Source organism: Bos javanicus, chromosome 5 (assembly GCF_032452875.1).
Source record: "Bos javanicus breed banteng chromosome 5, ARS-OSU_banteng_1.0, whole genome shotgun sequence".
NCBI classification, from domain to species: Eukaryota; Metazoa; Chordata; class Mammalia; order Artiodactyla; family Bovidae; genus Bos; species Bos javanicus.
In genome coordinates this window covers 89,450,764-89,465,888 of record NC_083872.1, presented here as the reverse complement: position 1 = coordinate 89,465,888, position 15,125 = coordinate 89,450,764, and the positions used below count along the sequence as shown (strand labels likewise).

General features: G+C 38.8%; 1 protein-coding gene across 1 annotated transcript in view; it reads left to right on the top strand.

The window, feature by feature from the left end:
- Positions 1-15,125, top strand: part of LOC133248027 (solute carrier organic anion transporter family member 1B3-like) — a 71,767-nt gene that overhangs the window by 23,122 nt on the left and 33,520 nt on the right. The window contains exon 3 of the mRNA XM_061417676.1: positions 8,609-8,750. Within this exon, the coding sequence (XP_061273660.1) occupies positions 8,609-8,750 (142 nt within the window). The remainder of the gene's footprint in view (positions 1-8,608; positions 8,751-15,125) is intronic.

The window sequence follows — 15,125 nt, the reverse complement described above, 5'->3', positions numbered from 1 at the left end:
GATAACATTTTTTTTCTATTTATTAGAGAAAGAAAGGTAGAACTTGACTTTCAGTTCAGTACAGCACACTGTAAATAATAAGGCTGAGGCCATGTCCTCCCCCCTCCAATTTTAATAAAAATGTAAAAGATATTAAAAGTAACTTGTGGATGTGCTATAAAACAAGAAGAGATACATTGTGTAAATCAGAAACTATAAGAGTTTTTGAAAAACTAAGAAGGAAAAAGAATTAGGCTAAAGAAAGAAATCACAGTCTAATACAAGTGCAGGAGAAGAAAGCTGAAAAAACATGGACGTGGCTCCAAGGGTGCTTCAAAGGCAAAGCCAGTGACCATGGGATCAAGACAGGTCCCAGAGACAAGCAGCAGGCATCTGTATAGTGTGTTGCACTCATTCAGTCAGAGAAAACATGCCTCTTTCCTGCTTAACATTTCACCTGATTGTCAAATTACCCTCCCACCCCAGCAAGCTGCAGAGGCATCTATCCTGGGCAGGAAAGGTGAGTGTGGGTGGATGCCTGGGCATAGGAGCTGAACAGTGTCTCTAGTGGCTGGTGACACCCATGGAGAAGTGAAGGGCCCACATGCAGATAAACTATTGACTTGTTTTAGTCACTACAACATGCCTGACTCTTTTGCGACCCTGTGGACTGTAGTCCGCCAGGCTTCTCTGTCCATTCAATGCTGGAACAGGTTGCCATTTCTTTCTCTGGGAGATCTTTTTGACCCAGAAATCAAACCTGTGTCTCCTGCATTTGCAGACTGATTCTTTACCACTGAGCCACCCTGCTGCCAAAGACTGCTGCCTCTCCATCCCAAAAAGGCTTCACAAAGACTGAATATTCAAAGCAAGGAAAGGGAGCTTCCATATGTAAAGGAAAGCAGGGAGGCAAGAATCACCAGATATTTTATTTACTTCACCACTCTTGAAAAGAGGCAACAAACTCAATAAATTAAAAAATTCACCCATGGCTGTACACACACACACACACACACACACACACACACATACACACACAGGCACACACACACACACATAAGTGTGTATATGTATATATACATATCTATAAGATTTATTTACTTATAGTTATATATATTTATAAAAAGAATAGAACTCTAAAATTAGTAAAGGGTAGGGGAGAGGAATGGAGGAGGAAATGCTCACCAGGAAGTTCTACATCTGTATAAAATTTCAAGATTTAACCCAGTAAGACACAGTGTGCTATTGTTGTTTAGTTGCTAAGTTGTGTCCAACTCTGCGACCCATGGACTGTAGCCCACCAGGCTCCTCTGTCCATGGGATTTCCCAGGCAAGAATATTGGAGTGGGTTGCCATTTCCTCCTCCAGGGGATCTTCCTGACCCAGGGATCAAACCCCCATCTCCTGCTTGGCACTGAGCCACCTGGAAAGCCCCAGTATTGGTTCTCAAAATGTGATCCCTAAACAGCAGCATCAGTACCACCTAGAACTTGTGAGAAATGTAGATTCTGACCTCCAGCTTACACCTACTGAATCAGAAACTGCGGTGGGGCCCATCAAGCCCTTAATGGGAATAAAAAAAAAAAAAATTTCATATATCAGGGGATGACAAAAGTGAAGAGAAGTTACAGGGGAAAAAAAAAAAATGAACCTATGTAGTAACATGCCTCTATCTGTCAGCCACAGTGACAGTTTGAACATATCCAGTAGGACATGTTACTTCTCTCAGCAGAAAGCTACCCACATTTTTTAAATGGGAAAATACATTTTTTATAATTTTAAAAACATATGATGTTAAATTTATTGTCTTAACCAATTTTTAAAGGAACAGCTCAGTGGTGCTAAGTATCTTCATGTTGTTTACACGAATCTCTAGACTCTTTCATCTTGCAACACTGAAATACTAAACACTAATATTCTCTGTTGTCTTCACCTGGTTTTGGGGACCCACATTTTTACTTTCTGCTTTTATGATTTTGGCTAATTTAATACTTCACACAAGTGGAATCATACAGTATTTGTCCCTTTATGACTGGCTTACTTTGCTTAGCATGTCTTTGAGGCTCAGCCATGTTGTAGCATGGGATAGGATTTCCTTCCTTGTAGCTGTGAAAAGAAGAGAAGTGAAAAGCAAATGAGAAAAGGAAAGATATACCCATATGAATGTGGAGTTCCAAAGAATAGCAAAGAGAGATAAGAAAGCCTTCCTCAGTGATTAATGCAAAGAAATAGAGGAAAATAATACAATGAGAAAGACTAGAGATCTCTCCAAGAAAATTAGAGATACCAAAGGAATATTTCATGCAGAGATGGGCTCAATAAAAGACAGAAATCGTAGGGACCTAACAGAAGCAGAAGATATTAAGAAGAGGTGGCAAGAATACACAGAAGTACTGTACAGAAAAGATCTTCATGACCCAGATAATCACAGTGGTGTGATCACTCACCTAGAGCCAGAATCCTGGAATGTGAAGTCAAGTGGGCCATAGGAAGCATCACTACGAACAAAGCTAGTGGAGGTGATGAAATTCCAGTTGAGCTATTTCAAATCCTAAAAGATGATGCTGTGAAAATGTTGCACTCAACATGCCAGCAAATTTGGAAAACCTCAGTGTGGCCACAGGACTGGAAAAGGTCAGTTTTCATTCCAGTCCCAAAGAAAGGCAATGCCAAAGAATGCTCAAACTACCACACAAATGCACTCATCTCACATGCTAGCAAAGTAATGCTCAAAATTCTCCAAGCCAGTCTTCAGCAATACGTGAACCGTGAACTTCCAAATGTTCAAGCTGGTTTTAGAAAAGGCAGAGGAACCAGAGATCAAATTGCCAACATCTGCTGAATTATGGAAAAAGCAAGAGAGTTTCAGAAAAATATCTATTTCTGCTTTATTGACTATGCCAAAGCCTTTGACTGTGTGGATCACAATAAACTGTGGAAAACTCTGAAAGAGATGGGAATACCAGACCACCTGATCTGCCTCTTGAGAAACCTATATGCAGGTCAGGAAGCAACAGTTAGAACTGGGCATGGAACAACAGACGGGTTCCAAATAGGAAAAGGAGTACATCAAGGCTGTATATTGTCACCCTCCTTATTTAACTTATATGCAGAGTACATCATGAGAAACGTTGGGCTGGGGGAAGCACAAGCTGGAATCAAGAGTGCTGGGAGAAATATCAGTAACCTCAGATATGCAGATGATACCACCCTTAATGGCAGAAAGTGAAGAAAAACTAAAGAGCCTCTTGATGAAAGTGAAAGAAGAGAGTGAAAAAGTTGGCTTCGAGTTCAACATTCAGAAAACTAAGATCATGGCATCTGGTCCCATCACTTCAAGGCAAATAGATGTGGAAACAGTGGAAACAGTGTCAGACTTTACTTTTTGGGCTCCAAAATCACTGCAGATGGTGATTGCAGCCATGAAATTAAAAGATGCTTACTCCTTGGAGGAAAGTTATGACCAACCTAGATAGCATATTCAAAAGCAGAGACATTACTTTGCCAACAAATGTCCATCTCGTCAAGACTATGGTTTTTCCAGTAGTCATGTATGGATATGATAGTTGGACTATAAAGAAAGCTGAGCAAGGAAGAATTGATGTTTTTGAACTATGGTGTTGGAGAAGACTCTTGAGAGTCCCTTGAACTGCAAAGAGATCCAACCAGTCCATCATAAAGGAGATCAGTCCTGGGTGTTCATTGGAAGAACTGATGCTGAAGCTGAAACTCCAATACTTTGGCCACCTGATGTGAAGAGCTGACTCATTGGAAAAGACCCTAATGTTGGGAAAGATTGAGGGCAGGAGGAGAAGGGGATGACAGAGGAGGAGATGGTTGGATGGCGTTACTGACTCGATGGACATGAGTCTGAGTTAACTCTGGGAGTTAGTGATGGACAGGGAGGCCTGGTGTGCTGCAGTCCATGGGGTCACAAAGAGTTGTTGGACATGACTGAGCAACTGAACTGAACTGAGCTGAAGGCTGCATAATATTCCATTACATGTATATGCCACATTTTCCTCATTCCTTTATCTGTTGATGCATATTTGCATTCTTTCTAACTCCTGGATATTTTGAATAATGCTGTGATAAACATGGATGCACAAATACCTCTTCAAGATTCTTCTTTTAAGTCTTTTGGCTGTATACCCAGAAGTGAGATTGCTGTATCATATGATCATTCTGTGATTCGACATGAAAGCTTTCCCTGCAGAAAGAAAAGCAAAAACAAAGAACCTGAGACAATATAATAAACATGGAAGGCTTGAGGTACAGACACCAAGAACACCAAAAAGGCTAGGGTTTCTGTAGAGCAATGGCTGAAGTTACAGAAGATGAGATCTGAAAGTAAAAGAGAGCAGGGGAGAGGAGAGATTATTTCAAACCTTGGAGGACGTTGCGAAGATGAGATATTACTATGAGCAAGATGGAAAAACAGAGAATGCTGGCCTGATCAACTTTTCATTTTGAAATAATCTTCCTACCTAATGTGTTGAGAAGAAATAGTAGGCAAACAAGAGCAGAAGCAGAAAGGTCTACATGGATAAAGATGAGGTACCTATATACACTGGAATATTACTCAACCATAAAAATTAGTGAAATTGGGTCATGTAGTGATGTGGATGAACCTAGAGCCTGTTACACTAAGTGAAGTAAGTCAGAAAAACAAATATTGTATATTAATGCATATACATGGAATCTAGAAAAATGGTACTGATGAAGCTATATGCAGGGCAGGAATGGAAACGTAGGCATAGAGATCGGACTTGTGGACACAGCAGGGGAGGAAGAGGGTGAGATGAATTAAGAGAGTAGCACTGACATATATACACTACCATGTGTAAAACAAATAGCTAGTGGGAAGCTGCTGTATATAGCACAGGGAGCTCAGCACTGTGCTGTGATGACCTAAAAGCGTGCGATGGAAGAGGGAAGGGATACTCAAGAAGGAGGTTTTATATATATTTTATATATATATATATATATATATATATATATATAAAGTATATATATATAGCTGATTAACATCATTGTATAGCAGAAACCAATGCAACTTTATAAAGAAATTATAGTCTAGTGGCTCTGACTATAAGGAATCTGTCTGCAACACAGAGGACCCAGGTTCAATTTCTGGGTCATGAAGATCCACTGGAGAAGGTAATAGACAGAAGAACCTGGTGTGCTACAGTCCATGGAGTCACAAAGAGTTAGACACAATTGAGCAACTAACATACTCCAATTAAAAAATAAATGAAATGGGAAAAAAAGAAGCAGAAAGGTCTTCTAGGAGGCTAATGCAGCACTCCATTCTAGACATGATGTTGCCCACCACTTTGCAGAGTAGGAGGCAATGAGAAGGAGCTGTCTTAATCAGCTTGGGCTGCTATAACAGAATACCATAGACTAGATGTTTTAAAAAGCAGAAATTTTATTTCTCACAGTTCTAGAGGCTAGACATCTGTGAGGAGTGTACCAGCATGGTTGGGTTCTGTCGGAAACCATCTTCCATGTTTTCAGATGACTATCTTCTTGCTGTGTCCTCACATGGCAGAGAGAGAGACATATCCTATCGCAAGGACTCCACTCTCATGGCCCAATTATAGGTATACCACTTTTCAAAACTTCACTTTACATCATTTATGTTTATGAAAGACCTTCATTAGTACCTGTTTTTGCTAACTGAAGGAAATTCAAAAAGTACTTTTGCTTTTACAAGAAATGGTGAAAAGCAAAAATAGCATTTAGCCTTGGTCACCTTGAATAATGGCAGCAGCATCTCTAATATCCTTCCCTGAAAACTACACTTTGCATTTCACCGTGAAGCTGCCATATGTTTGAACTGTGTTTGCAAGCATCTGTGCTTTATCTAGATTTGTTTTGTGCATTTGTTAGCAAGATGTGTCCTAAGGAAATAGATTCTTTCCATTTTGGCTTATTAAAATTTCAGAGGAATGCTCTGCTTTTGACTAGTGGGGAAAACTTGTATCACCCCAATACCCCATCTTGAAATATCATCACTTTGGGGATTAGAGTCTCAACATATGGATTTTGTAGAGATACTAACATGCAGTTCATAACAGGATGATATTTTGATACTAGATGTAAGAGGAATTTGCTAATGGATATAAATGAGGACTGTAAGAAAGATGAATCCATAATTTTTTTTAAATCAAATTGAGAATAAAACATCGATAACCAGTGTGGTTAAAAGTCTTTTTTTCTAAAAACAGTGACTATATTGCTTTGTTGTCTTCATGTTAATTTGGTTTGCTCCAATATTAGTGAGGTTTTATAAATGAAAAATATTTTCAGCTGGCTTCCTAGAAATGACTTTTGAAAATGTCTAGTTACTCCCCTGACTGTTGACCTTTGCTATTTACTTGGGGCTAAAGAACAGTTTGTAATCATGGCCATCTCATATCATTATCTAGCTTCTTAGACCTTACAAATAGCTGTGAAAAGAAGAGAAGCAAAAAGCAAAGGAGAAAAGGAAAGATATACCCATTTGAATGCAGAGTTCCAAAGAATAGCAAGGAGAGATAAGAAAGCCTTTTTCAGCGATCAATGCAAAGAAATAGAGGAAAACAACAGAATGGGAAAGACTAGAGATCTCTGCAAGAAAATTAGAGATACCAAGGGAACATTTCATGCAAAGATGGGCTCAATAAAAGACGGAAATCGTAGGGACCTAACAGAAGCAGAAGATATTAAGAAGAGTGGCAAGAATACACAGAAGTACTGTACAAAAAAGATCTTCATGACCCAGATAATCATAATGGTATGATATCTCACACTCACCTAGAGCCAGACATCCTGGAATGTGAAGTCAAGTGGGCCTTAAGAAGCATTACTACGAACGAAGTTAGTGGAGGTGATGAAATTTCAGTTGAGCTATTTCAAATCCTAAAAAATGATGCTGTGAAAATGCTGCAGTCAATATGCCAGCAAATTTGGAAAACTCAGCAGTGGCCACAGGACTGGAAAAGGTCAGTTTTCATTCCAGTCCCAAAGAAAGGCAATGCCAAAGAATGCTCAAACTACCACACAAATGCACTCATCTCACACGCTAGCAAAGTAATGCTCAAAATTCTCCAAGCCAGGCTTCAGCAATACTTGAACTGTGAACTTCCAGATGTTCAAGCTGGTTTTAGAAAAGGCAGAGGAACCAGAGATCAAATTGCCAACACCCACTGGATCATCTAAAAAGCAAGAGAGTTTCAGAAAAACATCTATTTCTGCTTTATTGACTATGCCAAAGCCTTTGACTGTGAGGATCACAATAAACTGTGGAAAATTCTGAAAGAGATGGGAATACCAGACCACCTGACCTGCCTCTTGAGAAACCTGTATGCAGGTCAGGAAGCAACAGTTAGAACTGGACATGGAACAACAGACTGGTTCCAAATAGGAAAAGGAATACAAGGCTGTATATTGTCACCCTGCTTATTTAACTTCTATGCAGAGTACATCATGAGAAATGCTGGGCTGGAAGAAGCACAAGCTGGAATCAGGATTGCCAGGAGAAATATCAATAACCTCAGGTATGCAGATGACACCACCATTATGGCAGAAAGTGAGTAAAAACTAAAGAACCTCTTGATGAAAATGGAAGAGGAGAGTGAAAAAGTTGGCTTAAAGTTGAACATTCAGAAAACTAAGATCATGGCATCCAGTCCCATCACTTCAAGGCAAATAGATGGAGAAATAGTGGCTGACTTTATTTTTGGGGCTCCAAAATCACTGCAGATGGTGACTGCAGCCATGAAATTAAAAGATTCTTACTCCTTGGAAGGAAAGTTATGACCAACCTAGACAGCATGTTTAAAAGCAGAGACATTACTTTGTCAACAAAGGTCCATCTACTCATGGCTATGGTTTTTCCAGTAGTCATGTGTGGACGTGAGAGTTGGACTATAAAGAAAGCTGAGCACCAAAGAACTGATGCTTTTGAACTGTGGTGTTGGAGAAGACTCTTGAGAGTCCTTTGGACTGCAAGGTGATCCAAACAATCTATCCTAAAGGAAATCAGTCCTGAATATTCATTGGAAGGACTAATGTTTAATCTGAAACTCTAATACTTTGGCCACCTGATACGAAGAGCTGACTCACTTGAAAAGATCCTGATGCTGGGAAAGATTGAGGGCAGGAGGAGAAGGGGATGACAGAGGATGAGATGGTTGGATGGCTTCACCGACTCAATGGACATGGGTTTGGGTAGACTCTGGCAGTTGGTGATGGACAGGGAGGCCTGGCATGCTGCAGTTCATGGGTCGCAAAGAGTCGGACACGACTGAGCAACTGAACTGAACTGAGAAATCAACTAATGACATTAACTTAAAGAAAAATTCAACTTTGTCCTAGTCTAATAATCTGATGCTGTAATCAAGTTAGAAAATGATGCTTTATGGATATAGTTATGTTAATGTTAAAAGGACTAAGAAGTACCAATTGAAATAGGAGAAAGTGAGTATTCTTTTAACACACACATGCACACACATTCAATACTAAGTAAAGAAGAAAGCTTTTCAAATTCTGTGTGTGTGTGTGTGTATATATATATATATATATATATAAGCACTATGGGATCTTATGATTAATCATTTTTCCCTTTCCTGTTTTTCCTTAGATGTTTTTGGCAGCCCTGTCACTCAGCTTTATTTCTAAGGCACTGGGTGCAGTCATTATGAAAAGTTCCATCACTCAAATAGAAAGGAGATTTGACATATCATCTTCTACTGTTGGCTTAATTGACGGAAGCTTTGAAATTGGTAAGTTTTATATGCATTTTTATTATTTAGTAATCAGAATTGCAGAGGTGAAAACTGTTCGTATATGCTCTCCACCACTGATCCTTAACCAGAGGTAAGGATCCCCACACCCCTGCTGTGGCAATTTGGTAGTATCTGGAGACAATTTGGTTGTCATCACCGAGGATTAGGGAATGGTACTGGCATCTAGTGGCGGAGGCCAGAGATGCCTCAAAACATCCCACAATGCCCAAGGCAGCTCCAAAACAAAGAATTACCTAGCCCAAAATGTCAAAAGTATAGAGGTTAAACAGCTCTGATTTATACAAGCTCGCTGTCTGTGAACTAATATTTTGCAGGGTTTTAACATTCCTTTTCTCAAGATGCACTAGTGCAAAAAAACGTTGGAGAGAAGACTATGATTCTGATATTTTAGGGAGGGAGGAACAGTTTTGAAGCAATGTTTGTTAGGTTCTACTGTTTGAAAAAAGTAAAAGTGTTAGTTGTGTCTGACTCTTTGTGACTCCATGGACTGTAGCCCACTAGGCGCCTCTGTCCCTGGAATTCTCCAAGATTACTGGAGTGGGTAGTCATTGCCTTCTCCAGGGGGATCTTTGCAACCCAGGGATCAAACCCAGGTGTCTTGCATTGCAGGCAGATTCTTCACTATCTGAGCCATCATACCCCAATTCCAGGTTCACAAACACACGTTGCCCTGCAGTTTCAAAGTTTAAATGCGTTCCCAGGACACAACGTACTATCTGTGAATGTTGACATCTTTGGCTGTTTTTCCTACAGCCTTAGGAAATAGGTGTAGGACAAAAATACTTGAGGAAAGATATTTACTCAATGCATTTTTCATTCACCTTTCAGTTCAGTTCAGTTCAGTCCCTTAGTTGTGTCCGACTCTTTGCGACCCCATGAATCACAGCACGCCAGGCCTCCCTGTCCATTGCCAACTCCTGGAGTTCACTCAGACTCACATCCATCGAGTCAGTGATGCCATCCAGCCATCTCATCCTCTGTCATCCCCTTCTCCTCCTGCCCCCTATCCCTCCCAGCATCAGAGTCTTTTCCATTGAGTTAACTCTTCACATGAGGTGGCCAGAGTACTGGAGTTTCAGCTTTAGCATCATTCCTTCCAAAGAACACCCAGGGCTGATCTCCTTCAGAATGGACTGGTTGGATCTCCTTGCAGTCCAAGGGACTCTCAAGAGTCTTCTCCAACACCACAGTTCAAAAGCATCAATTCTTCGGCACTCAGCCTTCTTCACAGTCCAACTCTCACATCCATACATGACCACAGGAAGAACCATAGCCTTGACTAGACGAACCTTTGTTGGCAAAGTAATGTCTCTGCTTTTCAATATGCTATCTAGGTTGGTCATAACTTTCCTTCCAAGGAGTAAGCGCCTTTTAATTTCATGGCTGCAGTCACCATCTGCAGTGATTTTAGAGCCCAAAAAAATAAAGTCTGACACTGTTTCCACTGTTTCCCCATCTATTTCCCATGAAGTGATGGGACCAGATGCCGTGATCTTCATTTTCTGAATGTTGAGCTTTAAGCCAACTTTTTCACTCTCCACTTTCACTTTCATCAATGGTGTAATTGGCCATAAACATTAATTTCCCTGATTTAGCTTGACATCTATCCCAATAAACAGGAGTATATTTAAAGTCCTTATAAGTAAAGCCCTTACATTCCTATTTTTGTCCTTTTCCTAGAGTTTTGATAGTATTGACATGGTTCTCATAAAAGGACAAGGCAGTAAACAGTCCAAGCAATGTGCGGAAGTTCTTTTTTGGAGGCAGGAGGAAAAGCCACGTTTGTCGATTAACATTAATACATAATTTTACTGGGCCCGTGCATAAGGAAGGATTTCATAGCCTAGAGAAATGTTAATTAGTCTTCCTTCTTCCTCAGGATGAGAGGGCCCCTCCAAGCTCCAAGGAGGAGGCATATGTACTGAGTCATTAGTGGATATGATCGGTCCTATATCTGCCCATTTTACAACCTGTAATAAAGGGGGGTTAGGTATATAAGCCCAATAAGTGTGATTAATCAAGTCAGCCTGAGCAGGGGAAGCAAAAGCAAGCAAAGCAAGCATAGCAACAAAAATATTTTCAGGATTCCAAGGCATTCCCTGCTGAGAAACCAGATTTTCAGCTTGATTAGAAAGGGTTTTTATCTGTCCCCAAGTAGGGAGATCATAAGGTTGATGACGTTGAGTGCAGCGTTTCTTGGAAAATTTTTAAAGCCACCATGGCTTGTACTGAAATTTCCTCCTCCTGGGGATTTTGCCATTTCTTCTCTATCTTGAATGCCGGTGGCTCCCCTGTGCAGATCTTCCGAAGAGGGAGCCAACTGATTTCGTTGGATCCATCTGGAGAAATACAAGCATACCCTTTCCCCTGTGATATTAATTTTCCAGATTTTCATTGCTTAGTCAACCTGTCTTGATACCAAATGAGCAGAGGAAGGGAGGTATCCTTCAATGCCTCGAAATGTTTTTCTGCTTTTGTCAAAATATCTCCTTGCAGTAAGTTTAAAATTTAAAAAAAAATAAAGCTGTACTAACAATAGTTATAGGATTAAACAATATATTGCATTGGAATCTAGTAAAGTCTGCTCTGGATAAGGAAGATAGAAGTGTTCCTGTGTATTCCCCCTTTTTAAATTTTTTTATCTGTAGTTTCAGTGTATGATGTGCTCATTCAATTATGTCCTGTGTTTGTGAATTATAAGGAAATGTCTGTAATATGTTGAATAGAGAATGAATGTAAACATTGTTTGAATTGTCTAAAAATATAGGCAGGGCTGTTGTCTGTTTTTATAGAACTAGGTGTTCTCATTACTGTAAAGCAAGCTAACAGGTGAGTTATAACATGTCGTGTAGTTTCACCTCGGAGAGGTGTGGCCCATGTAAAAGAAGAATTTGTATCGAGTGAGACATATAAGAAGGAAGAGGGAGAAAGTTCAGGGCAATGAGTTACATCCATTTGTCATAGTTTATTGGGTTGTAATCCTCAAGGACTGATATCTTGTGTAATGGGTCAAAGATGTAGGGGCCTACAAGTAGAGCAATTATTAATGATTTTTTTAGCATATCAGTATGAAATTGTCCAAATTTTATGTAATGAGCCAGCATTATTGTGTAATAGAGCATGTTGCTCTTCAGAAGTAGCAAAAGACACAAGCTTAGCTTATTTATTGTCATGAGCCATAGGGCCAGGAAGACAAGAATGTGTTCAAATATGGGTAATATAAATGGGGGAAGTGTGGTTTTTAACAATAGATTGGAGATTAAGAAAAAGTTGTTGGATAATAGATTGATTAGAATTTATGGTAGAAGTTTTTATATTTTTTAATATAAAAACTGAATATAAGGAGTCAGAAACTATATTAATAGGATAAGAATGTAGTTGACTAACATGAATGAGAACATATAATTCATTTTGTTGAGCAGAGTGAAATTTAGTATAAAAGACTTTATATTTTTTGAGAGACCAGAATGAGGCTTTGGTGTTTTTAGTCCCATTTATATAGAAAACATCAGTTTGAGATATAGGTTGTGATGTGACAATGTGAGAGATAATAAATTCAGTATTTCTGAAGAAATTTTAAAGTTTGTTAGAAGGATAATGAAATGAAAATTTTCCAAAATATTTCAGAAAGGCTATTTGTAAATTGGTAGAAGTTTGTAATGTGTTCTCCGATTGAGATTTATTAATAGGTACTACAATTTTATGAGGATCTGAGCCAATTAGAGTCCTAGCTCTATTTTTTTCATTGATAATGATTAGAGTGATCAAATCAAGATAGGGTATAAGTGACCTTGTCCCTCTAAAAAGGGTATAAATCCATTCTATTGGGTATTTTTATTGGGTAAGAAGTCCTGTGGGAGAATGGAGAGAGGAGTGTATAAATAACTCTAGAGGTAAATCAAGTCTAATACGAGTTAAGAAATTGCTTTTGCAATTTATTTTATATAAATAGAGTTCTTCTTGTATCTCTTGTGAAAGTGAATGAGGGCTATTTAAATTGGGATCTCTTTTTAAAGTGTTAAATAAATTAGTCGGTTGATAATTTGCAATGTCTAAAGAGGGTCTAATTCAATTTATATCACCTAAAAGTTTTTGAAAATCATTCAAGATTGATAATTTATTAACATGAATCTGTGTTAGTTGGGGAGTAATACATTATCTCGGAGCAGGCAATGGCACCCCACTCCAGTACTCTTGCCTGGAAAATCCCATGGATGGAGGAGCCTGGTAGGCTGTAGTCCATGGGGTCGCTAAGAGTCGGACACGACTGAGCGACTTCACTTTGACTTTTCACTTTCATGCATTGGAGAAGGAAATGGCAACCCACTCCAGTGTTCTTGCCTGGAGAATCCCAGGGACGGGGGAGCCTGGTGGGCTGCCGTCTATGGGGTCACACAGAGTCGGACATGACTGAAATGACTTAGCAGTAGCAATACATTATCTATTAACAACAAATCTTAAGTAATAGTAAGGTGCAGATGTTTGAATCTTTTTAGGGGCAATGATTAATTCAGAAGCTTTTAAGCATTGTTGAGTTATGTCAAACATCTGTTGAGTTTCTAAAACAGATGGAGCTGAAAACAATACATCATCTATATAATGAATAACAAGAAAGTTAGGAAATTGTTTTCTCATAGGTTTAAGGGCTTTGGTTACATAATATTGACACATGGTGGGAGAATTCCAAGGGGAACAAGATTTCTCAATATGTTTTTACTTCAATTGTGTGTTTATAAGTTTCTTAGTAGCCTCTAATTTCTCTTTTGTAAGGGGCCATTGCTCTGTCTAAATAGGCTCGTCATTTTTCTAAGTTATTTTAATAATTGTATTGTTTGTTAAATTAGCAGTGGCCCCTAGGGAAAATGTGGAATATATATTTGAGTTTGTCATTGTATAAGTAAATCTCTTTCTATTAAATTAAGGGGTGCATCTATCACATAAGGTTGTAATGTTTAGGCTGGCCTTCTGGTCCCTCACATGGATATATTTGGACACTTTGATAAACCTCTTGTATTTTGGTTTGAGAAACTCCTGCAATTTGGCAAGAAATTCTCTATATAGGCCAAGATTTGGGCCGTAAATATTTGGAAATACTGGTAATATCAGATCCAGTATCAAGAAGACCAGAAAATCTTTTGTCATTAATTTTGATATTTATATTTGGTCATGCATATTTAGATACTATTGATGTCCATAGGGATTGCTTTTGATCTGTATTACCAAATCCATCTGTCCATATATCATTAGAGGAGTTAATAGAAATGTAAGGTAAAAGAAGTAATTGGGCAATTTTGTCCCCCTTTTTGAATTGTCACAGTATCTGAGATGACATCATAATTTGAATTTTTTCCTTATAATCTGAATCAATTATTTCAGGGTGAACAGTAATTTCTTTAGAAGTCAGACTAGATTGGCCCCGTATAAGGCTGAAGGTTTGTGGGGGTAGGGGTCCATAAAGTCCGGTGGGTATCCTGAAAGGACTGCTTGAGGAAAAAGAAGAAAATCGTTTAGGGCTGGTATATTGATGGTAGCACTGTCAGATGTTGGGGATTTGAGGGAAAAGATGGAGTTTATCCCTGGTTTTTGTTGATGGGGACCCAGGGAGTCCCCATCTTTGAGTTTTTTGAAATAGGATTTTTCTCAATATCGTATTTAGATCAACATTTTTTAGCCCAATGTACCTCCTTACGACAATGAGGGCAGACTCCTGGAGGTTTTTTAATAGTTTTAATTTTGTGTGTGTGTATGTTTTAGGGCAATCCTTTTTTTAATGGTTCTTATCCCCACAAGCAAAACATCTTTCATTTTTCTTTTTAAAGGTAGCAGTCATTGTTTCAGCTAACATTTGCATTTTTTGAGTTTTTGATCCTAAGTTGGAATAAGCCTTTAAATAATCAATAACATTTCTGGTCTCATGAATTGGAGTGATGGCTCTCTGACATTTCTGATTCACATTTTCCTATGTAAGCAGCTTTTCTATTTGCACTTTGGCTTCCTCTTCGACAACACTATGGGAGATAGCAACTCTCAGTCCAGCTAAAAAATCAGCATAGGCTTCATTAGGCCCTTGTAATATCTTTGTGTAGCTATCTTTAGGTTCTCTTTGAGGAGTAATTTGATCTCAAGCTTTAAGGGCAACTTCTTTCAATTGTTCATGTAACAAAGGAGGGCATAGTATCTGAGCTTCCACCGAATCAAATTGTCCCATACTGGTTAACATTTTTAAAGTAATTTGGTTTGAGGGAGTGCCAGCTCGAGCATTAGAATTGGCACCATCTCAGACAACATCATGAAACCACATTATCTATTGAAGATATTTTTTTGGTTTAAGAAAAGCTTTTATCAAAATTT